The sequence below is a fragment of the Chrysochloris asiatica genome, unplaced genomic scaffold, assembly GCF_000296735.1.
Source record: "Chrysochloris asiatica unplaced genomic scaffold, ChrAsi1.0 scaffold00160, whole genome shotgun sequence".
Lineage (NCBI taxonomy): Eukaryota > Metazoa > Chordata > Mammalia > Afrosoricida > Chrysochloridae > Chrysochloris > Chrysochloris asiatica.
In genome coordinates, this window is record NW_006408678.1 from 6,447,784 (window position 1) to 6,473,138 (window position 25,355).

Here is a 25,355-nt window from a genome sequence, read left to right on the forward strand (position 1 = left end):
TCATTATGGATACGGAACAAGGGGAATTTGAGGAGTGGCTGCAACACATAATCTCATCTTTGTCTTTTCCACGTCTGTGCTTAAGTTTATACATGTGCATTACTATTATGCTTTTCAACACAGTAAGCCAAGTTATTGTGAAAAGCTTTCGACATCTCTTTCAATATTTTATAGCCTTACCAGATGTTACAATTGTAGAATCACAGTACATTAGGAAGAAAAGAACTTTAGGGATCACTGAGATTCATGATAATCGAAGCCTGAAAGCAACTTTTCATCTTATGTGAGATCTTTGCACAGGCATTGCTATCTACCACCTACCTCTACAATATGTTTTCTGTTGTCTAATAACTGAGACTATACTGCTTGCCTGATGTCCTTGGAAGTATTTAGGGAGCTTCTTGGCTGTCTTTATTTCTCAAGCATCGTTGCTAATTTGGTCAACTAGTGTTAGAATACAATACAAATAGTGCTTTCTATCCCTTTAACCAGTTCCGTTTTATAATTTAAAAGTTAATTATTTCTTAGACTCATAAGAATTTTCAAATTATTTTTCATTATTATTCTATACAAATATTGCTGATCATCTATTTCCAGAAACAGTTTACTGCCTTCCTCTTGGAGTGCCCAATGACTCATAAAAGCAAGGGGTTATTTATTTACTCCATCTCTCACTGTGCTCCTATGAAATTTTTGCTTTCCAAAGATTTGTCCTACATATATTCATTCAGGAATACGTTCCTTTGTGTATTCAACAAGTAAAAGACCCCAGACTAGTGCTGTGTGAAATGCTAAGAACACAACAGTGAGCCAAATAAGCTCTGACTGCTATAGGAGACACATATTAATCAATGAAACATGAGTCTATAATTTTTAAATTGAGAAAGGATCTATGTTTATAACAAGTCTATCTAATCACTCTAGTTAGGGAAGACTTCCCTGAGGAGGTGACTATTGCGTTGATGAGTAAGAGCTAACTAGGTGGGGATGGGGGACAGAAAAATGTTTCTGACAGAAGGAACATTATGGACAAAGACCCTGTGGGTGAAGGTGGTGATGGTGGTTGTGTGTTGTGTAGCTGGTTCTGACTCACAGAGACCCTGTGTAGGGTTTCTGAGACTGTAAATCTTTATTGGCAGTAAAAAGCTTCATCCTTCCCCCATGGAGTGGTTGGTAGATTCAAACTGCTGACCTTGTTGTTTGCAGCACAATACGTAACCCACTAGGCAACCAGGGCTCCTCAAATAAAATAAAGACACTATGGCTGGAACATGGAGAAGAGGCTGGGGAAGTAGCTGAAGGGAGTGTTTGGTTGTAGCCTGATCAAATTAAAGCAAACCAAACCAACCAGTTGTTGTTAAGTTGACTCCAATTCATGGTGATCCCATGTATGCTAGAGAAGAACTGTACTTCATAGGGTTTTTGGTGGTTGATGTTCATAAGTTGCTCATTAGCCCTTGCTACTGAGGTTCCTATGGGTGGATTCAAACCACCAACCTTAGCTGGTTAGTTGCTGAGTGCATAAACCAATTGAATCACCCCAGGACTCAATGGGTCTCATGGTGATGGTTGTATGTTGTTGAGTCAGTTCTGACTATAGCAACCTGTATAGTGTTTCCAAGACTGTGAAACTTTATGTGAGCAGAAAGCTTCATCATTCTGTAGAGCAACTGGTAGGCTCAAACTGCCAGCTTTCGGTTAGCAACCCAGCCATAACCAACTCAACCGGCTATGCTGAGTTGCTGTGATGTTCAGAACTACACCAACTGGAGCAGCAGCCCCTACTTCATGGGGCATGGCATCCCCCCCAGTTGCTGAATGAACAAAACCGACTGCAATTCCCAGGATCTACACAGTCTGACTGTTAACCAGAAGGGTTGTTATGATCTGGTGACCAGACTAACATGAAATCAGGGATCCTCCTAGGGATCTTATAGACCATTCTAAAGGTCTTGTCCTTTGTCCTGAGAGAAATGGAAAGTCATGAAAGAGTTTAATCAATTGAGGACATGATCAAGTTCACATTCTGAAAGATGACTCTGTATGTAGGGTGAAGAATGGATTGAAAAGGGCTAGCATGGGAAAAGAGAAAACAAGTAGGGGATTAGTGCTATAGTTCAGGCCACTGGTGAAGGTAGTGGTTGTGGCTGAGGAGATGCTAAAATGTGGCCCGATGTGAGATATATGTAGGAAGTAAAATCAATAAGACAAGAACTATTTTAAGCATTGAGATTTCTTAAATACTCTATAAATGTATTCTAGTCAAGGCTTTGTTGTATTTTGCATCCCTCTTCCTATTGGCCAACATAAACACTCAAAGCCATCTACAGATGTGCTGGCCTACATTCATTTTTTTGTGTAAATTACTGTAAAACTTTTTACTTCTGTCACACAGTTTTCCTTGTGTGGATGGTCTTGTATTGCTTTTTAGCTGTCACATGTTAAGCTTGTTTTCCAGAAAGAAACTAGAATTTTCTGAAAGCCAGAGACCATGGCTTCTATTTATCTTTGCCAATAGCACTTAACACAGGACTAGAAACACAGTAGGTACTTAATTAATACTCACTGACTAACTGCAAAATCTTAATCAAAATACTGTCATCGATGGGAGAGTTTTTGCCTGCAGCCATTTTCTGTAATTTTGAATCAATTATGATCCTGTAATGTGGGACTGGGCCTGGGAAGAGAATTTGCTTTCGTTTTTCACCTCACTGTTTTATCACACATTGTGACTGGTCCAAGGAAAATGATCTCATCTCAGGAAATATTTTCCACTCCCCCACATGATATGGATCATTTGTTACCAACACAAAGAGGAGGGCACAATTCATCACTGTCCTTGGATCATGAGGAGAAAACATTTTCTAACAAGTTAACAAGGGTTCTGGAAGGAAGAATAACTCTCCAAAAAGATGAGATGTAAAACAGATTGTCTCATTTCTTTCCTCTGGGCTCATTATTTTAGGGTCCTGGTAAAAGGGAAACAAGTCCAACTGGTCTAGGAAATGAGACATGACTTTCTCTTTAATAAGAAATCCATGAAGTGTGGATCATTGTGACCCAACCGTAATAACTAGTCTCCAAATGAATGATGATACGTCAGAGAGTAATTTTGTTATGGCAGAAGGTTGGGCAGATATAGAAGGTTTAAAGACATACATTTTCACTACACAATTAGCATCGGCTAAAAGTTGGTATGCTTTTCTGATCTGTAAATTAAAACAAGCCTTTTTCATTTAAAATGTTTATTTTAAATGAATAACCTTTTAAAGTCCATTGACTAAAATTCATTGAAATTACAGTATCTCATATTTCCTACTTGTATAATAGTCATAAATATTCTATTTTATTGATCATTGACTTCTCTATTAGCAATTTATCAGTAACATTTACATGGATGACCTGTTCCTGCTATATTTCTGGGGGACACCTGATTGGTCTCATATAAAAGGGAGCTTCAAAAAGATCATGGAAGAATGGAATTAGAAGATAATGGAATTTTCCCAGGAACTCTCTGAAGCTCTCTTGTACCTTTTCCTAAATCCTTTCCTAAAACTCGTTTAGAAGACATGTCATGTTCACCAGAGCCCACTGTTTTCTGATGAGTTTCCCTCTTGGGAAGAAGTCAAAATTGAGCAAGAGTTGTGCTTTTCAGACCCTTTTTTCCTCTCTAATATTGGCTTGAACCAGTTGATGGTTTGCTCTAAGCATTCTGTACAAGCTCTTTGCAGTCAATTACAAACTTACCTTACAAGATCCAAAGGCTGGTATTTATACCACACACCCCAGGAAGCCCAGCATTCATATAGCAGATGTCGGTGGTTTTCCGCTCCGTGCGTTCTGATGGAGTTTTTACTTCTGTAACTACCCTGGGATAAAAACACCAAAAGCCATAGGAAAAGCAACAGTGATTCCAGGCTCTTATGGCAGACGCTGAAATAGGAATGGCATGAGAAGAACATGGATCCATGGCATTTTCAAAGTAGTATGAGTAGTTGTTCTGAAATCTATTTTGTTAATAATTTTAAATCATAAGAAGTACATGCTTGCTAGAAGCCATGTAATCTTGGACAAGCTCCCTGATTTCTCTGAACCTTGGTTTCCTAGTTCATAACAGAACTAAAAATATCTGCCTCCTTTATGTTTACCCTGTAGGTTAAATAGATCAAGTATCCAGCTCAGAGCCTGTGCCTAAGAATTAGTCATTCTTCTCCTGATTTCTTTCAGGAAAGGCTGGCTGCTAAAGTGTCAGAGTTGTACCCTTGTCACATGGTCTTATCTATCTCAAAGAAAATTCTAGAATGTAAAATCTGGAAGTCACCTTTGAATTCTAATAGTTCAAATCTAATTCAACCATCTCATTGACCAACAGAGAGGTGGGGCTTTGTTTGAGGTCAGTTAGTGGCAATGCTAGTTTCACAAGCAGAAAATGGGCTTTCTTGAGGTAAATAAAGTAATTCATATTAACCTGAGATGTTCTTTCTTAATGAGAAGTGCAGAGAGCAAGGAATAAAAAAAAAAAAAGGAGGTTGAATTGGCTACCTACCTAAAATGGGGGTGGGGTGGGGTGGGGAGCTATAAAGGCACAAAGTGGCTGGCTCACAAATTTTCAAGAGGAAGTTTAGTTTCAGAGTGTGTGGAGCAAGGTAAAATTCCCACTGAATAGTTTTCATCTTGTCTAGAAGGGTCTGGTGAAAGGAGATGGGGATGATTCTTATGATTCAACAGTGAGTACATGCTATCATGACTACTTGAGATTGTCATAGCTGCAAAGGTAGAAGTTTTATAAGAAAAAGAGAGGAGTAGTTAATTGTACATTCCAGGAACAGAGGACCCTAGGACCATCAAGGGAGAAGAGCATGAGCAGAATGTGGGACCCTATCCAGAGAAGCAGTGACACCAGAGATGGAGGCAGAGAAGAGGACATAGAGAGATAGAGCAGCCGAGGCCTCTGGACTCATGGAAAGAGAAAGGCTGTGTGCTGGTTTTTCAGGAATATGCCCTTGGGGTGATTAAATGATTATATATTCCTGAGTGTTTTTGTACACATAAAAAACAACAACAACAACAAAAAAAACCAGAGGGAATAGAAGCAAATATTGTTCAGTAATGATGCATGGAGGGGATTGTAATCATTGCAATGAAACGAAATACGATAGGAAGAGTGCAAAACTGATGTCTCCCATGTAAACTATCACTCAATTCACAATAAAAGCTTTAAAAAACAACAACAAAATAACTTGGGGTTGAGTCTCAGCTCAATCACCACCTCATGATGTGAATAGAAGTAGGTTAGCCTTTCTCTAAACTTCTATTTAATTTTTTAACATGAAATAAGGGCAACTGTATTTGCCCTTCCTACTTAAAATGGTGTTAAGAGATAAGAAGTGTGTTACAGCATAATCAAGTTAAACTGAGTAAAAACTTTAAAGAAAAGAACAATTATGTATTGTTGTAGCTGCAACTGGTGTTGTAAGGAGTTCTGGTAGGGCAGTGAGTGGCACTTACTGGCTAACCTAAGGTTCACAGTTCACCAGCTGCTCTGGGGGACAAAAGACATGGCAGAGTGATTCTGTAAAGATTATAGCCTTGGAAGCCCTGCAGGAAGTTTTACTCTGTCCTAGAGGATCTCTATGGAATCCTGGCGTGGCACTGTGGGTTAATGCGCCAGACTGCAAAGCCATTTGAACTGCAAGGTCGGAGGTTCAAGCTCACCAGCTGCTCCCCAGAAACGCTATACAGGGTTGCTATGGGTCGGAACCAATTCAACAGCACTTCGTGACAACAACAGGAGGGTCTGTATGGGTGGGAATTACATGATGGCAATAGGTTGTTGTTGGCTACCATTTACTTGGCCTGATCCATGACAACCCCATACATAGTGGTAAAAAGCACTAGGCCTGGACCGTCCCTGTGATCAGTTACAGGTCAGGTCTTGTGCTCCAAAGGGGCTTTTGCTAGCTGATGTTTAGAAGCAGATTGCCAAGCCTTTTTTCTTAAACTGTCTTAATCTCGAAGTTCTGCAGAAACTGTGCAGTTTTTCACAACACATAAAGTTCTACTGACAGATGGGTGGTAGCTGAGTGTTAGGTTCACTGGCTTGGGAGTCAAATCTGGTTTCTCACATGTAAGGCAAGAAATCTACCACTGGAAACAGAGGACAGAAGGCCATACTGAAGTCAATGAGTTGCTGTGTGACATTTTGAAATTCTTTACCTCAGGCTCCTTCACACCACACCCGATCCCTAACCCAATTCTGCTCAGTTACCAATGGCTCAGACCCAAGGTCAGGGCAGTGTAGAGGATGTAGCTATCAATGAAACCTTGGGCACTGCCAACATGATGTTCTTCTAGAAGGATCTGTCTTTGGAGCTCTGTTGTCGTGTGCTATCGAGTCGATTCCACTCATAGTGACGCAGTAAGGCAGAATAGAACTGCCCCATAGGATTTCTTAAGCTGAAATCATTATGGAAATAGAATTCTGGGTCTTTTCTTTTGCACAGTGACTGGTGAGTTTGAATTACTGGCCTTTCCAACTTGTGATTGGCAGTCAAGCGAGTGCTTAACCATTGCATCATCAGGACTGTCAGTATGGCTTTGCTGCTGCTACTACATGCCAAGGAGTCAGTTCCGACTCGTGGTGAACCTATACAGGGGTTTCAAGGCTGTAAATCTTTATAGGACCAGAAAGCCTCATCTTTCTCCTACAGAGTGGCTGGTGGGCTCGAACTGCTGACCTTTCAGTTAACAGCCCAATATATAACTCACTATGCTACCAGGGCTCCTTAAATATAGCTTTAGCACACCTGTATTTCAAAATGCTTGTTTCTGTTATACTAAAAGGTATTCTCCAAAACTGTTCCATGTAGTCAGTATACAGGGTCTGAGACTACAGCTTCTAGTTTTCTTAATAAACATGATTTAAAGAAAGCGTTCTCTCTCATCCTGATATCGTTTTTCTGTTTTCAAATGAAAAGTAGAAACATTGTAATCCAAACAAAAAGTATGTTTTGGAAGGATTTGCCTTTTACAGTTGGAATTGTCCTCAAATGTGTACTGGCAAACTATTAGAACTTTTTATTTTCCCCTTTAAGAGAGGACCATATTGAAAATCAATCAACAGCAATTTCTCCCTGGCTAGTGTGTGAGGTATCAGATGGCAGAAGTCAGGGCATTTGTCTTTCTATTCTAAGTGCTGGAAGGTGGTCAGTACAGAGTAGGGGCCCAACATCTTGAGGTTTTCAACAAACCCTCATCAATAATGAGGATCACATCCCTGAAAACAAATGCGTAGGCAAATTCTCGGTAAAACTACCCAAGATTGAATCTCAGTTATATTTATGAGAACACTTACCTATGATTAAGACCATGCAGTAGGAAAATAAAAATGTATGCTTCTTAAATGAGCACTCATGAGTACCATACTATCAATTTCCATTTATCACCTTTTGCTCAACAGCAATTTTGCAAGATGGTTTGCTCTCATTCTTTCAAGGAAGAACTATGCATTACTTTGTTGCAGATCAAGAACATTTCTCCCCTGGGTGTGGTGTTTCAATGCGTCTTAATTTTTTGACTTAAGAGTACCTAAGTCACTCCTCTGAATTCATGTTGAGTGACTCTTGATTCAAGTATTCTTTTCAATTATAGAAAGAGAGAGGAAGAAATCCTTGCTGGGAGAGAGATTTCCCAATGCAAGTAGGTCCTCACTAAATACCTAGTGAACAGATCAAGTTCATTATGGACAAATGTCACTTCAACACATTCAGTGACTTTAGTCCCAGAAACTGATTTCAGTAACAGGAAGTTGAAAGAAAGAGAAGGTGATAAGATAGGGCAATACCTCATGCAGGGGAAATGCAGCTTCATAGGAGCCATTGGTAAGCAAACGATTCAGACCTAAAAGAACAAGGGCCCAGTTAGAATTAGCACAAATTGAATCCTCACAATGTTCAAAACCAATGTTGGGGTGGTACGTTTTGGAAAAAAAAAAAAAAAAAAAAATTCCCCAGGTTCCCAAAAGTGATTCAAACCCATTTGAAGACACCAAACATTTAGAAAAAAAAATTTTGCTACGTGTGACACTAGACTGTTAACCAGAAAGTTGGTGGTTCAAACCCACCAGCTGCTCCTTGGATACTCTATGTTGTTGTTGTTAAGTGCTGTCAAGTTGGTTCCAAATCATAGTAACCCTGTAAGGGTTTCTGAGGAATGGCTGGTGAGCTTGAACCGCTGACCTTGAGGTTCAAACTGACATCACAGTTCAGTTCATTAACCCACAGCGCCACACCAGGACTCCAGAAACCCTACACAGGATTGCTATTAGTTGAAACTGACTAGAGGAAACTTCACAGCAGACCTGTTGGGAGACTAGGATCAAGGTCTGTGAAACCAGGTTTTCAAACACAAATAAAACAATGAAACACACTTAATACCAGTGGTTGGCCTGAGAAGGTAATGCACTTGGTGGTTCAATTTATCCTACATCAAAGTGATTTCCTGCCAACAGCTTCAATCTCGAAGTTAGTTCAATAACTAACTTCTCCGCTCTGGACCAGTGGTAGGGTTTTGAACAAGTCCTCCTGTTTTCAGGCTTCAATATTCTCATCCACAAAATGGGGGTAGGGTTGGTTATGTTGATTTTTTAAAAAACAGCTTGACTGAAGTCAAATCAATATCTAACTAGTTGCTGTCAAGTCAATTACTGAGGCATAACTGACATCTAATAAAGTGCACATATTTAAAACACAATTTGAAAAGTTATGGCAAACGTATATACCCATGAAATGATTGGCATAACTGAAACTGACTATATTCACCCCCCTCCACACTTGATATGGTCCTCTGGAATCTCTTACTCCTCTTCACATCATCTCCAAACCAACACTGACCTAACTTCTGTCTATACCAACTAGTCTGCATTTCCTAGAGTTTGATATAAATGGAATCATACAGTAGGTGCTCTTTTTTGTCTGATTTCTCACGCTTAGCACCATTATTTTAAGTCATCCATGTTGTGTGTATAGGAAACTCATTCTTTTTTATTCTGATCAGTACCTCATCATATGGATTTACCATCCCTCTGATGACAGACATTTGCCCTATTTCTGGTTTTGGGCTGTTAGAAATATAGCTATTATGAACATTTGCATATGAGTTTTTTGTATAAATAAATTATGCTTTCTTTTCTTTTGAGTAAATACTTAGAAGTGGAACGGCTGGCTGGGTTGTATGGTAGATGCATGTTGAATTTTTTAAGAAACTGAAAAACTGTTTCCTGTAGTGGTACTATTTTACATTGCCACCAGCAGTGTATGAGAGTTCCAGTTCCTCCATGTCTGCATAAACATTTGGTATAGTCGTTTTTAGATGCTGTCAAGTCCAGTGCTTATAGTATTTTTATTTTAGCCATTCTAATAGGTATGTAGTTGTATCTCATTGTGACTTTAATTTTCATACATCTATAGACAAATGATGTTGACCATTTCTCAGGTACTTGTTGTTTAGATGCCATTGAGTCAGTACCAATTCATAGGGCCCTATGTACAACAGAATGAAACACTGCCTGGTCCTGTGCCAACCTCACAATCGTTGCTACATTTGAGCCCATTGCTGTGCCATCTCCTTGAGGTTCTTCCTTTTTTTCTCCAACCCTCAATTTTATCAAACATGGTATCATTCACCAGGGGCTGGTCCCTCCTGTCAATATGTCTAAAATATGAAAGACAAGTCTGACCATCTTGGCTTCCAGGGAGCATTCTTGCTATTCTTCTTCCAACACAGATTGGTTTGTTCTGCTGGCAGTCCATATTACTATTAATTTTCTTCTCCAATTCTATGGCTCAAATGCAACAATTCTTCTATGGTCTTCCTTATTCATTGTCCAACTTTCATATGCATATGACATTATTGAAAATACCATGGCTTGTGTTGGGTGCAACTTAATTGTCAAACTGACAATTCAACACTTTATAGACCTCTTGTGCAGCAGGTATGCTTGATGCAATGTGTTGTTGTGTGTTGTTAGTGCCATCCAGTCGGTTCTGACACATAGCAACTGGTGAGCTTGAACCACCAACCTTGTAGTTCAAACCGACTTTACAGTCCAGTGCATTAACCCACAGCACCACACCAGGACGCTGTCTGATGCAATGCATCATTGGATTTCTTGACTGCTGCTTTCATGAGTGTTGATGGTTAATCCAAGCAAAATGAAGTCTTTTACAACTTCAATTTTTTTCCATTTATATGGATATTATTTATTGGTCCAGTGGTGAAATTTTTTGCTTTCTTTACTTTGAGGTGCAACCCATACTGAAGACTGTGGTCTTCGATCTTCATCAGTAAATACTTTATGCAAGCAAGGTTATATCATGTGCATACTGCAGGTTGTTAACCAGTCTTCCTTGAATCCCAATGCCACATTCATATGTTCTAGCTTCTCGGATTATTTGCTCACCACATAGATTGAATAAGTATGGTGAAAGAATACAACCCTGATACACAACTGATGTTATTACATTGTCATATTTGATTGACATATTTGCTAGGTAGAGGATTCTTGGCTGGCAACAGAAAAAGGAAACAGGCCAAAACTTAAATCCTGAGTTATGTCATAGGGACCAACAGTGACATCTTGAAACTTCTCAAGCGGCCTTGAAGGCAAGAAGCTAAGCGAGGGACATTAAAGTCATATTCATATTTTGCTATTGAATTTTTTTTTTCTTTTCTCTTTTCGGTGCTTATAGACTATAGTATCCATTCTAGTGTTTATTTTCTGTTGCTCCACAATACCGGTTCTGGCCTTTTTCCTAGTGGTTAACAGTTCAGGGCCGGATGTATCCATTTTGAGCTGCTGTTTGGTTTTAAGCGGAAACTTTTCTCTTAGAGTCTGCTGAACAGATCTGTACACATGCATAGGAGAACCCTCCGGGTGTGGGTGTGGGTGTCCACTTGTTCAGGCACCCCCTCTAGTCACCAGAATGGAGGTGCACAGACCATGAGAAACCAATGAGCAGAGACAAAAAAAATAATGTCTACACCTTTATCTTGCTTCTGCTACAAATTCTACTGGCTGTAAGCTTTTGAACTTTCTAAATATTCCTTTATATGTAGTTCAGAGTTCTGGGACAGTCCCCTGACCTGCTTGGTCAGGTATTCTGTGTTATTGCTGGCGGATGTACTCACTGCACTTCTCCCTAATCTGCCATTAAGCCCTGCCTCCCCTTTCCTGATTTTAAACCATTCAGTATTCCCTTGTTCTGTTCGAACAACTGCCCTTTGGTCTATGTACAGGTTCCTCATGAGCACAATTAAGTGTTCTAGAATGCTCATCCTCAACAACAATGTCCATAGCGTGTCATGATCCACACCATTGAAAGCCTTTGCGTAGTCACTAAAGCACAGGTAATTATCTTTCTGATATTCGTTGCTTTCAGCCAAGATCCATCTGACGTCAGCAATGACACCTCTCATTCCACGTCTGAATCTGGCTTTAACCTCTGGATGTTCTCTGTCAATGCATGATTGCAGCCTATTTTGAGTTATGTCATCCCACAACCTTCTGGTGATTGGTCTTTAGTGTCTAATGCATTAAATCTATTCTTTAGATGATCTCTAAATTCAGGTAGGATATGTTCAAGGTCATATTTGGACTCTTGTGAATTTGTTTTAATTTTCTTTACCTTCAGCCTGAATTTGCATCTGAGCAATTGATGGTCTGTTACAGAGTCTTTCCCTGGGCTTGTTTTGGCTGATGAGATGGAGGTTTCCCACTGCCTCTTTCCACAGATGTATTTAATTTGATTTCTGGGTATTCCATATGGTGAGGTCCATGGGTATAGTCAACTTTTATGTTGTTTACAAAAGGTATTTGCAATGAAGAAGCCATTTGTCTTGCAAAACTCTGTCATGCAATCTCTAGCATCATTTGTATCACCCAGACCATTTTTTTCTAACTACTTCTTCTTTGCTTCCAACCTTTGCATTCCAATCGCCAGTAATTTCCAACCCAACTTAATTGCATGTTTGATCAATTTCACACTGAAGAAGTGGGCAGAATTCTTCAATTCTATGATCATTAGCTTTAGTGGTTTGTGTGTAAATTTGAATAATAGTGGTATTAACTGGTCTTCATTGTGGTGGTTTGTTGGTGGTCATGTGCTGTGGAGTCAATTCTGACTCATAGCGACCCTGTATAAGGTTTCTGAGGCTGTAAATCTTTACAGGAGCAGAAAGTCTCATCTTTCTCCTTCAATTTTGAATTTCTGAACTAACTGGAGGTTAGCAGCCTGACTCATAACTACTATGCTACCATGTTTCTTTGTAGATGTATTGATATTATCTTACTAGTCAACACTGTACTGCAAGACAGATCTTGATATGTTCTTTTTGATGATAAACGTCATGCCATTCCACCTCAATTTGTCAGTCCCAGTGTAGTAAACCCTGCGACTGTCAGATTCAGAATGGCCAATACCAGTCCACTTCAGGTCACTATTGCCTAGGATATCAATGTTTATGCATTCCATTTCATTTTGGGCAACTTTCAATTTTCCTAGATTCATACTTCTTACATTCCATCTCTGTTGGAAGAAATACAGCCAGAGTGCTCCTTGGAGGCCAGGATGGCCAGACTTCTCTCATATTTCAGACATATTGTCAGGAAGGACCAGTCACTAGAGAAGGATATCATATTTGGTAAAGTGGAGGGTCAAAGAAAAAGAGGAAGACTCCCAGTGAGATGGATTGGCACAGTGGCAGCATCAATAGGCTCAAGTGTGGCAAACATTGTGAGGTTGGCCCATGACCAGGCAGTGTTTCATTCTGTTGTGCATAGGGTCTCTATGAGTCGGTACTGACTTGATGTCACCGAACAACAACATGGTCCAGTTATTAGTGGATGTTCACAGCTGTTTCTCTTCATTTTGAGTTGTGTCCCATCAGTAAATGAAAGTCCCAAGGACTTGACTCCATTTACGTCATAATGGTCAACTCATTCTCTTTTGAGCAGGCAGCTCTTCCCCAGTCGCATTTTGAATGCCTTCCAACCTAAGGGCCTCATTTTATGACACTATCTGACAATATTCTGGTACTCTTATCATGTTTCAATATTCAATATTTTGGTGTTAGCAGTATTCTACTGTTATTCATAAGAAATTTCAGTGACTACATATTCAGAAGCAGTCTGTCTCTGTTTCTTCCTAGTATGTCTTCCTCTTGAAGTTCACCTGAAACCTGTCCACCATGGGTGACCCTGCTGGTATTTAAAATATCTGTAGCACAGTTTCCAGAATCACAGCAACGTGCAAGTCACCACAGTATGACATACTGACAGACGAGTGGTGGTATTTAATTGCCATCTATTCATCTTTTCTGTTGAAATGTCCATTCAAATCCTATGCTCATGAAATTATTTTTTATTTCTGAGTTTTGGGTATTCTGTAGACATTTTAGATATTGTAGTGGTTACGAGTTGGGCAGCCAACTTCAATGTCAGCAGTTCAAAACTACCAGCTGTTCCATGGCAGAAAGATGAGGCGTTCTGCTCCCATAAAGATTTACAGCCTCGGAAACCCTGTGCAGGGTCACTGTGAGTTGGAACCAACTCCACGGTACTTAACAACAACTTAACAATATTTTATCCCAGTCCATTATCTTAATATCTTTTAAAGAGCAGTTTTCATTTTGATGAAATCTGATTTTTCTTTTGATTTGCTTTTGGCATTGTGTTTAAGAAATCTTTGCCTACATCTTTACCACAAAGATTTTCTTCTGAAAGCATTGCAGTTTTAGTTTTGCATTTCACTATATGATCAAGTTTTGAGTTAATTTTTATACACAGATTTCATTCCTTTGCATACTGATAATGACTTGTTCCAAAACCTTTGTCCACCGAATTGCCTTTGCCCCAAATAAACTGTTCATACATTTGTAGGTCTACATTTGTATTTTCTATTCTTTAGATCTATTCATTTATCTTTATATTAATACCACCTTGTCTTGATTACCTTTCTGTTGTTCAGTGTTGTTGAGTTGGTTCTGATTCATAGTGACCCAGTATAGGGTTTCAGAGGGTTTGAATTGACTGACCTTGGAGTTAGCAGGCTGGTGCTTATCCTACAGCACCACACTAGGACCCCGTTTGGTCCTTTAATTTCCCTATGATTCTGAATCAGCTTATCAGTTCCTATGAACAAATCAAACCCTGCTGGAATTTTGAATCCACAGATCAGTTTGGAGAGAGTTAAGTGCCACTGAGTCAATTATGACTCCTAACAACCCTCTATAGGGTCTCCAAGGAATGGCTAGTGGGTTTCAACTGATGACCTTGTGGTTCATAGTAAGTGTTTATTCTTAAGCACCACACCAGAAGTCTGTCAACAAGATACACCTTTCTATTTACTTAAGTCTTCCCTAATTTTTCAGTTAATCATTCTGTATGGCTTGTGAATGATGTTATAAGTTTTGAGGAAAAAAGTTTCCCTAATCTTGCTTTAGAGTCTTATGGGAATTCTGAAGCCGAGCCTAACTAGAAAACAGCACTTATTCCACTGGATATTTTTCGATGGGGGTGTGTAGCTGTAGGAGAAGCACTAGACTGCTTATCATAAGGTCAGCATTTCAGACTCACGAGATGCTCCTTGGAGACCCTATGTCGGGTCGCTTTGAGTAGGAACTGACTTAATGGCACTTACTAACAACAACAGTCACAACACTGTATTACTATGCTTTGAGATACTAGGCATGAACACTATTTGTCTTAGGAAAACATTTGAAATATAAATATACATAGGCTTATATTTTGCCTGGCACAATAAATACTATGTAATCAATGAGTGATGATGGAGAAAATGTTGATTTTTCTGCAGTCTCTATTGAGAATTATACATACAGTTGTTGTTAAGTGCTCATAGCAACCCTGAATAGTTTTTCTGAGGATTAGCTGGTGGGTTAGAACTGCCGACCTTGCAGTTAGCAGTCTAGTGCTTATCCTACAGCACCACACCAGGAATTACACATACGTCATCAATAATTTTCAAAGATCTCAAATATTGGAATTCACTGGGACCTAATGAGATACTTTGGTGAAAAAGTTTAAGAGTTTATCTTAATTTACCAAAATCCTGCAAGGTGAGAAAGTAACTAGTAATTGAAGTCTATCACTTCACTAACTTGCTGCAAGCACCTATTTTGAAACCAGTACATCAATTTCACTATTTAATATATGTGGTGGTGGTGATTATATGCCGTGGAGTCAGTTCCAACTCATAGCGACCCTGTATAGGGTTTCTGGGGCTGTAAATGTTTACGACCTCATCTTTCTCCATGGAACAGCTGGTAGTTTCAAACTGCTGACCTTGAGTTTTGCAGTCTGATTTGTAACCACTACGTTACTAGAACTCCTTTTTATCATATTTACCAATTGCTAAATAAAAGGAGCCTTCGTAATGTGGTGGGTTACGAGTTGGGCTGCTAACTGGAAGGTCAGAAGTATGAATCTACCAGCTACTCTGCAGAAGAAAGATTTACAGCCTCAGAAACCAGATACGGGGTGGCTGTGAGTTGAAACTGACTCAATGGCACTTAACAACAACAACAGCATTGTTAAATAAATCTTTGTTGCATTATTAATTGCTCTATTTTGTAAATGGGTTTCCTCAAGTTTAATTTTCACAGTCGCAATAAATTCAGAGTAAAGTTGAGAAATTTACCTAGTGGTAGTTTACACTCTATTGAAAGACCCTTATGAAAAATGTTTATAAACCAATATTTTCATGTTATCTGTAATCACTGTTGGCTCATTCAAGATATCCTGCTCAGAAAGGGTTTCAGGCAGAAAATAACATTGGATAACTTGAATTTTATTAAGAAATTAAATTATCATATATTTTTTCTTCTTTTTATGAAACTAAAGATGATAGTGAAACATGGGATCAATGCACATTTGTTCTAAAATACTCCATATTTTTTTCATATGCTTAGTCCTGGGTTAATAATTTATTCTGCGGCTGATTGCTTTCTAATTGGATACATTTCCAGTTTATCATTTCGGATTTTCAAAGCTTGAGTTCCTTGAATAGAATCAGCCTTATTCCTTTATCAAAGGTTAGAACCTTTCATACTCTTTCTCATTAGGCAACAATACTGCCTTGTTCTCCTTCAGAACATTAAAAAACAAAACACTGTCTCTGCCCTTTTATCTCTGTCTTGAATGCTTGTACAAACAACACATATTTTGAGATGCAAACACTCAGAGCAATAATTGTGGTATGACTTGAGGTACACACAGTTTTTGATTGTGTAAGGATGGGGAACATTTCACTGAGTTTTGCTGTTGTTGTTAAATGCTGTTGAGTCGGTTCTGACTCATAGTGAACCTGTATAGGGTTTCTGAGGAGCAGCTGATGAGTTTGAACCACTGAATTTATGATTCAAACCACCCTTGTGGTCGAGTTCTTAGCCTGCCATGCCACGCCAGTACTCCATACTATGTATGTTGTTCTATGTTGTTGGGTCAGTTCTAACTCACAGCGAGTCTGTATAGGGTTTCCAAGGAACAGCTAGTAGATTTGAACCACTAACTTTGTGGTTCAAGGTGACATTGTGATACAGTACTTATCCTACAGTGCCATGCCAGGATGTATAGCACATCCTAATTTTGCTAAAAAGTCATATGGACGAATAGAAATAACCATAAAAAGTAGTTAAAGTTATATTTAAATTATTTAGTATACCAAAATGTTAACAGGGGTTCTCTTAGGTAGCACAATTTCCAAAACATTATTGAAAGTAAATAACTCAATGCAATAACTGTGTTATATGATGATTAATGATCAAATAAACACTCTAAAAAAAATTGCCAGAGGACTTTAGAGGGGAAAATGTCTTCCAAATAAAGTCACAAGAGACTTCATTGAGGGAATGTATCTCAAGGATAAGTAACTTGCAAAAGATGTGGCGATAATGTTCAAGCACAACCTACTGAAATTAAGAAAGACCTAACTCAGTTTCACAGGCCCAGGCAGTGTTGCGTTCTGTTGTGCAGAGGGTCATTATGAAAATGAAATGGGCAACAACAACATACCCACTGATATTGACTCTCACTGAACATAAAATCCCACGTGTATTCAGATACGGACTAGGTAGCTATTTCTCCCTATTATACTTTAATTTATGCAGCTCGGAATCAAAGTAGGCTTCTTTTTGGCTGTTCCATAATACTAGTGAGTCACACTGTGCTTGTATTTGACTACACGCTTAAGGCTTTTCCTCTGATGATGCTGTTCATCATTTCTCCCACACTGCACCAGACTAGTTGTTTTGCTGGGTTTCAGTATAGGACTTTACAAATGATAAATTCCATCTTGTTAGATTTGGTGGAGAGTTCTGGACCACTGTGGTCTTTTAGGCTCCTGATTCCAAGAGTTAACAACTCTAATATAGTCCCTCCAGTCTATACCCTACCTGAAAGCTTGATCAGCAGGCCATTTAGGCTAGCTGCCTATAAAACGACCTATCGTTCTTTGTTCCAAATGTATCTTTACTGCCTGCTCTGTAATAATTAATGGTTGTTGTTGTTAAGCGCCGTTGAGTTGATTCTGACCCATAGTGACCCTGTATAGGGTTTCTACCACTGCAGCTGTTGTGAGGTGCCATCGAGTTGGCACCATCTCATAGCGACCCTATGGACAACAGAACAAAACACTGACCGGTCCTGGGCCAACCTCACTACTGTTGCCACGGCTTGAGCCCATTGATACTGCCATTTTGCCAATCCATCTCACTGGGGGTCTTCCTTTTTTCTCTGACCCTTCACCTTACCAAACATGATATCCTTCTCCAGTGACTGGTCCCTCCTGTCAATGTGTCCAAAGTATGAGAGACAAAGTTTGGCCATCCTGGTCTCCAGGGGGCGCTCTGGGCGCACTTTTTTTCAACACAGATACCTTCCTTGGAATTCCCTCAGGCAGTTTTTCAGTGAGCTCTGGGGTGCAGCACCACCCAGTGGATGGACCCCCTAGTCTCCAGATGGTCTATTCCCAGCGAGTTGTTGTTGTTGTTATGTGTCGTGGAGTCGGTTCCAACTCATAGCGACCCTGTACAGGGTTTCCGAGGCTGTAAATCTTTACGGGAGCAGAAAGCTACATCTTTCTCCCACAGAACAGCTGGTAGTTTCAAACTGCTGACCTTGCGGTTCACAGCCCAATTCATAACCACTACACTACCAGAGCTCCTTATTCCCAGTGAGTAGGACACAGCAAACACATCACCTCAGCAAACTGCTCTATAATCTAGTGAACCATATAGCCGTAACTCCTCCATGGAGGTCTGAGCTTCAGCCCTGGGGGTGGGGTCTCCCAAGGGATAGTTGCTGTTCTCAATTTCTGTTATTCCTTTATTTCAGAGCTATCTCTACTTTTTTCTTGCCAACCCCCATTACACAAAGCTTCTGTCCTAGTTAATTATTTATATTAAACTTTCTCTGTTCAAATTATATGTGGTATCGTCTCCTGACTGGACCCTGACTAATGTAAGTCTTTTGAAGCTATTGACACAAATCTTGCTGGGACAGAGATACTGACAAAGTTACCCAAATCCCCCTGATATATAATCATCTGCCTAATAAAGCAGGAAACTTGGTAATTTAATACAGAAGGGTCTTGGAAACATGGTTCAAATGCAGGGGCTGTTTAATGGGAGGGATGGTACTTACTTGGAGAATTTATTTCATGTCTGTACTTTAAGCTTCTTCTTATGGACAGACCCAATCCGTAACCTCTCCACACCAATTCCTTCTTCTCATTCAGGTCACCCGCCACTCACATTTCACCTCCTGAACTCAATTCACTTTCATTCATTCCCATCTTTTTACCACCTATCTTGGTAAAATCACCCATTGTATTTTCTTCATGTTACTTGTTATATTTGCTTGTTGACTGTCTGTTTTCAACTTCTTGAACATAAGTTCCAGGATAGAACAGTGTTTATCTCTCTGACATCTAATCCAATGCTTGGCACATAATGGGCATTCCATAAATACTGATTGATTTTGCAGAATTCCCCTGTGATCTTAGGTAAATCAGATGGTATGCTATTTAAAGAACATACTGAAGGATGGAAACTTGGTTTTATACTTGTGAATTATCCACTGAGGAAGTAGTTACAGGTTTTATACATGACGAGCATTTTTAGACTAGAGACATACTTAATAAAGCCAAAGGAAAAGATCTGGAATCCCAAACACCAAATATAGCATATATAGTATGTGTTTGTTGTTGTTGTTAAGTGCCGTTGAGTCATTTCCAACCCATGGTGACCCTGTTTAGGGTTTCTGAGGAGCAACTGATGAGCTTGAACCACTGACCTTGTAGTTCAAATCAACATGCAGTCTAGTGCATCAACCCACAGTGCCACACCAGGACTCCATAGTATGTATACATATATGTTGTTGCTATTATGTGCCGTGGAGTCAGTTCCGACTCATAGTGACCCTGTACAGGGTTTCGGAAGTGGTTAATCTTTACGGGAACAGAAAGCCTCATCTTTCTCCGGTGGAACAGCTGGTAGTTTCGAACTGCTGACCCTGAGATTTGCAGCCTGATTCGTAACCACTACGTACATATGTACATATATATATATGGAGGTGGTGGTGATGGTGGTGGTTGTATGCCATGGAATTGGTTCTGACTCATAGACACTCTAAGGAGCTCTGGTAGTGTAGTGGTTACGAATAGGGCCGTGAACCACAAGGTCAGTGGTTCAAAACTACCAGCTGTTCCGTGGGAGAAAGATGAGGCTTTCTGCCCCTGTAAAGATTTATAGCTTTGAAAACCCTGTACAGGGTTGCTATGAGTCGGAACCGACTCCAAGGCACACAGCAGCACAGACACTCTACATAAGGTTTCTGAGGCTGTCCTGGTGTGAAGGTGTGGGTTAATGTGCTGGACTGCAAAGTTGCTTTGAACTGTAAGGTCGGTGGTTCAAGCTCACTAGGTGCTCCTCAGAAACCCTATACAGATAGGGTCGCTATGGGTTGGAACCGACTTGATGGCACTTAACAACAACAAATTTTTATAGGAGCAGAAAGCTTCATCCTTTTCCCATGGAGCAACTAGTGTACTCGAACTGCTGACTTTACAGTTAGCAGCTCAATGTATAACCTGCTATGCATTGACACTATAGGATAAGCATTGGACTGTTCATTGCAAGGCTGGCTGTTTAAGTCCACCAGCCACTCACAGAAACCCTATACAGGATCATGACTTGGATCCAACTCAATAGCACATAAGTACAATAATACACTACTTACCAATTTTGTTTTTCCCTTCTTCATACTTTATTCTTTGTAAAATATGGTGCACAATTCTACTTCTTGTGGCATTGTTGAAGAACGTGTCTTTGTTGTGTATGATGAAGCTGCACACACATATTGGAAAACACAAGCAGAGGATTAATCAGAGGTGACGGGAATAGTAATCTTTGATATAATTTGGCACTACTCAAATGGGGTTCTTTTCAGCCAGTCATAGGGAGGCTGGGTCTGGAAAAACATCAGGAAGTCCAGAGGTCACACCAGAGGCCACAGAGCCACAAATCTGAGGAGTTTTGGTTCACAGTGTCCTGAGCATTAACCTCATTCTGTCAGGAAGGAGCTGAAGCTAAATAAATTTTAAAACAACATCAACCTTAAACTAATAGGAAGTCTAGGTCTCATATATTTTTTCTCAGAAAGCCCATTAAATAAATTCACATGGAATTTCATTTTGTCTTTATTTCTCTTTATCTTCGACCACCTCTCCCATGTCGTAACAATCTGTTATTTCAGGAGCTTTAAGGTCTGAAACTGGCTTGGGTAGACATAGGAGGTAGAGGATGAGTGTAGCTCTGTAGTGAGATGAGAGGGCAAGTGTAAAAACTGCCTCTATTCCTTCCTCTCCCATGTTTTTTCCTGGATGGGATCTCTCCTCAAAAGACATGTAAGATAATATCTCTGTTGTTATCAGCCAGTGGTCCATCTGTCCCCAGAGTTTGTCACAGGGCTTTACACACAGCTGGCACAGGGTTTTCTAGGGATGTTAGTACAAACTGAGAGATTCTACAGTTGACAGAGAGGATCCAGGGTTTGCTGGAGAATAAATCACAAAGTCCAGCATCAGTGCCATTTTCATCCTTTCCCAGGAATGTGGTAAATAGCATCATATTAGAGATATTATAAGTGTCATTCTTCCATAAACTGTCAAATACATTAACTTATCAAACATTTACTGGGTGCTCATGCTGGATAACATGCAAAGATGATAAATGTTGGTAGCCATCCCCCTCAAACCCAGCTCAGAAGTCCTCTGAGCAAGTTTCCCCAACCGTCTAAACCCTATTGCCCCAAAAGGAGTTTAATACTTTCTTTCTTGGGTTGTCTCTTATCTTCCAAGCACATGAATGCGTTTATATAAAAACTGTAATGTTTTTTGGTATTCATTCATCTACTGTTTCAACAATGTTTATTGAGGATACTATATAAGGTACAGAGTCCTGGTGTGGCACTGTGAGTTAATACGCTGGACTGCAAAGTTGGTTTGAACCACAAGGTCGGTGGTTCAAGTTCACCAGTCACTCCTCAGAAACCCAGTACAGGGTAGCTATGGGTTGGAACCAACTCAACAGCACTTAACAACAACAAGAACATATAAGGTACTGATTAAGCAGTGGTATAAACTAAACAGAATTATGCATTTGAATTATAATGTTGGTAAAGAATAGTAAGTATAGCATGGATTACCTGAAGAATGAATAAATCTGTCTTGGAAGAAGCATAGCCAGAATGTTCCTTAGAGACATGGATGGTGAGATTTTATCTCATGTACTTTGGACATGTTTTCAGGAGAGACTAGTCCCTGGAGTAGGACATCATGCTTCGTAAAGTGGAGGGTCAGCAAAAAAGAGGAAGACCCTCAATAAGATGCAACAATGGGTTCAAATATAGCAATGTCTGTATGGACAGCATGGGATCATGTAGAGGTCTTATTCTCTTGTCCAAAGGGTTACTATGAGTTGGAACCAACCAGACACTAGACTGCACCTAACAACAACAAACAAAACTGATACTACACATCTTTGAGAAGTTCACAGTCTAGTGGGCAGGGAAGCTAGACCATAAAGCAAAATGAACATGATTACATGACAAAGAGGAGCAGATTCAACCTACATTTGCATGACTTTCTCCCATACAAGACTATGAGCTCCCTGGGTACAAAAGGCTACATCATAACAATTTCTGTAGCCCCACAGAGTCCTGGTGTGGCGCTGGGGCTAATGTGCCAGACTGCAAAGCCATTTGAACTGCAAGGTTGGTGGTTCAAGCTCACCAGCTGCTCCTCGGATACCCTATACAGGGTGGCTCTGGATTGGAATTGACTCGACGGCACTTAACAACAACAACAACAACAATAACAACATCATCTAGTTAGTGGCTGGAACTCAGTACAAGATTTTGAATAGGAGTATCTGAGACTCAAAGGGGCACACAGTGGCTTTGCAGGATAAGCACGGTACTGCGGACCACAAGGTTGCTGGTTTGAACCTACCAGCTGCTCTGTGGGGGGATGATGAGATTTTTGTTCCCACAAAGATTTACAGCCTCAGAAACACTATACAGGGTAGCTATAAGGCCAGAACCAACTCCACGGCACAAAACAACAACAACAAAAAAAAAACAATAGGAAAAACAAGGGGCTTATGTAGGGGAAATTGCTATTAAATTTTTTCTGGAAGACTATGGAATTTCAAAAATTGTTCAAACAAAGGGAGGAAAAGAAAAAAAAAAAGCTGGACTAGAGGAAAGGTGAGCAAAGCTTGGGTTTAGTTTAGAAACAGGGTTTGGAATGTGAGTATTGTTGTAACATATAACGAAGAGAAGGGCCAGGTAATTTAAGAACACATATAAATCACAAAAAGTGATTCCTTGAAGTGTTTTTCTCTCACATTTCTCTTGGATTTTGTCATAGAACATTATTCTCAGAAAAAGTAATCTGACTTGGTAGATGAGAAATAAATGTTACGTGTGTAAAATGAGGAAGCTGCAACACTTACCTTATACTTTACCTAGAATGTTCTGGAAACATTTTATAGCATCAAACAGAAAGAGTGGGAAGCCAAGAGTTATATTTAATGTGTTCCTTTTATTTTATCCTTCTCTGTTATATCACCTTATTGGTGACAGACCATTGCATTTCAATACCAAATAAAGATGTCACGGAAACAGACAACCAATAAATAAGTCCATTTTTGGCTCTCAATTTTAGATGATGTATGAAACTGATACGCACAACCATGCTTAACAGGACAATTCAGGGCTAAAAGTCCATCACCCTCCTCCTTTAAATGGTTTTCTGCTTCCTCTCATCTTATAGCAACACATTACATCGCACAAGCTCATGGAAGCATTTTCTATAATAGACACCATAGATGAGCTTCAATATCATGCTTTCCTTCTTCCATTCACTTGTACTGGTATACTCTACAGTGGAGCAAGCATATGTATAAGGTGTGCGTTTATTTTTTAGAATAAGCAAGGCTCTATTCTAAAGGAGCTCTGGTAGCTTAGTGGTTACGAATCGGGCTGCGAACCACAAGGTCAGCAGTTCAAAACTACCAGCTGCTCCACAGGAGAAAGATGAGGCTTTCTGCTCTCATAAAGATTTACAGCCTCGGAAACCCTGTACAGGGTCGCTATGAGTCAGAACAGACTCCACGGCACACAACAACAACAACAACAGGCTCTATTCTAAGCACTCTGGATATGTTAATTCATTCAACCCTTCCAACTACTCATGAGACAAGTACTTACTAGCCACATATCACAGTTGTAGAATCAGAGAGGTTAATTAATAAGTTACATGCTCAAAGTCATTCCGTTAATGAGAGCAGAGCCAGAATTGGAACTAAGTCTGGTTCAAGAGGCTTTTCTCTTAGTCTCTACTCTCACTTGCCTCCGTATGTCAAAAATATTCTGACTCCTGGAGGTTGATTCTCCTTGAGATCAACCCAAGACAAGTTCTGACTGAGAGGCCCTCCTGGCTTCCACTCATCGTTTGAGCCTTAACTCAGACCACATTTCCCTCCAAGGATTTATCTTGACCCCCCTATCCTCACTTCATCCCTATAATGTGCTCTGACATCACCTCTGTCTTTCCTTAAGATGTTGAAGTCAAATAGATTTCAATATAATCCTTGGTTTTCCATTTACAATGTGGTGCTGGGGTTGTTCTTTAACTTCTCTGGGCATTACTTTACACCATAATCACTCTCATATAGATTTGTACACACTTTTGCAGACTTTGGTGAGATGAATTATTAAATTCCAGAATTTGGAATTTAATAAGCTCTCAGAGTTGTTTGTCCTTACTACTGTTCCTTTTATTATGTGATACCCACATTGTCTGCCCACATGTTTGACATCCTTCTTTGAGCTGGATGAAAGCAGGAACTATCCAGCATTTTAAGCATTACTACAAGGCTTGGCACATGCCAAGTCCTTAAAATTGACTCAAATGAGCTAACAAATGAGCTCAGCTACTGGAAACCCTATAGAATGTTGGGGATAATGAGGCCAAATCTCACCTCCTTATATCTATTCTCAGAAAGCTGTCTGTTCACACCTATGTTCCAACTACCAAGGGAAACATGCCCTGCACACTGCCTTTCTAAAGATCTTCTTGTGGGGTGTGGAGCAATTCTTACTTTCTTAACCATGCCTCCAAACTGCTGGGCTGTTGAGAAATGGCAACGTGATCTCAACATCATGATTCTCAAGATTTTCTTACTTACAACAATCTTCAAATGAAATCTCTCTGTTACATGCACACATAAGCTGAGCCGTTCTGTAGATAACAAGTTTAGGACCCATTCCTGTGGCATTGGATGTACAAATAGGCTTAGAACTTGCTATTATGAAGTGAATTGTTGTTACTGCATCAGGTGCTGTTGAGTCAGTTCTGACTCATAGTGACCTTATGAACCATAGAACAAAACACTGCACAGTCCCGTGTCATTCTTACAATCATTGCTGTTTGAGGCCACTCTGTTAATCCATCTTGTTGAGAATCTTCCTCTTTTTACTGATCCTCTACTTTACCAAGAACAATGTACTTCTCCAGGGACTGGTCCCTCCTGATAACATGTCCAAAGTACATGAGATCAAGTCTCACTATACTCACTCCTAAGGAATGTTTGGACTGAATTTATTCCAAACGGATTTGTTCATTCTTCTGGTGGCCCATGCTACATTCAAAACTCTTTGCCAACACCATAATTCAAGTATGTTAATGCTTTTTTCGTCTTCCTTAGTCACTGTCCAG

General features: G+C 39.8%; 1 protein-coding gene across 4 annotated transcripts in view; it reads right to left on the reverse strand.

Moving 5' to 3' along the window:
• The window catches only part of ANO4 (anoctamin 4), a 607,193-nt gene that overhangs the window by 115,316 nt on the left and 466,522 nt on the right, over positions 1-25,355 (reverse strand). For all 4 annotated transcript variants that reach the window (XM_006871106.1, XM_006871104.1, XM_006871105.1 and 1 more), the window contains 3 exons: positions 20,312-20,418; positions 7,844-7,899; positions 3,748-3,869 (listed from right to left, as the gene is read on the reverse strand). In XM_006871106.1, the coding sequence (XP_006871168.1) occupies positions 3,748-3,869; positions 7,844-7,899; positions 20,312-20,418 (285 nt within the window). The remainder of the gene's footprint in view (positions 1-3,747; positions 3,870-7,843; positions 7,900-20,311; positions 20,419-25,355) is intronic.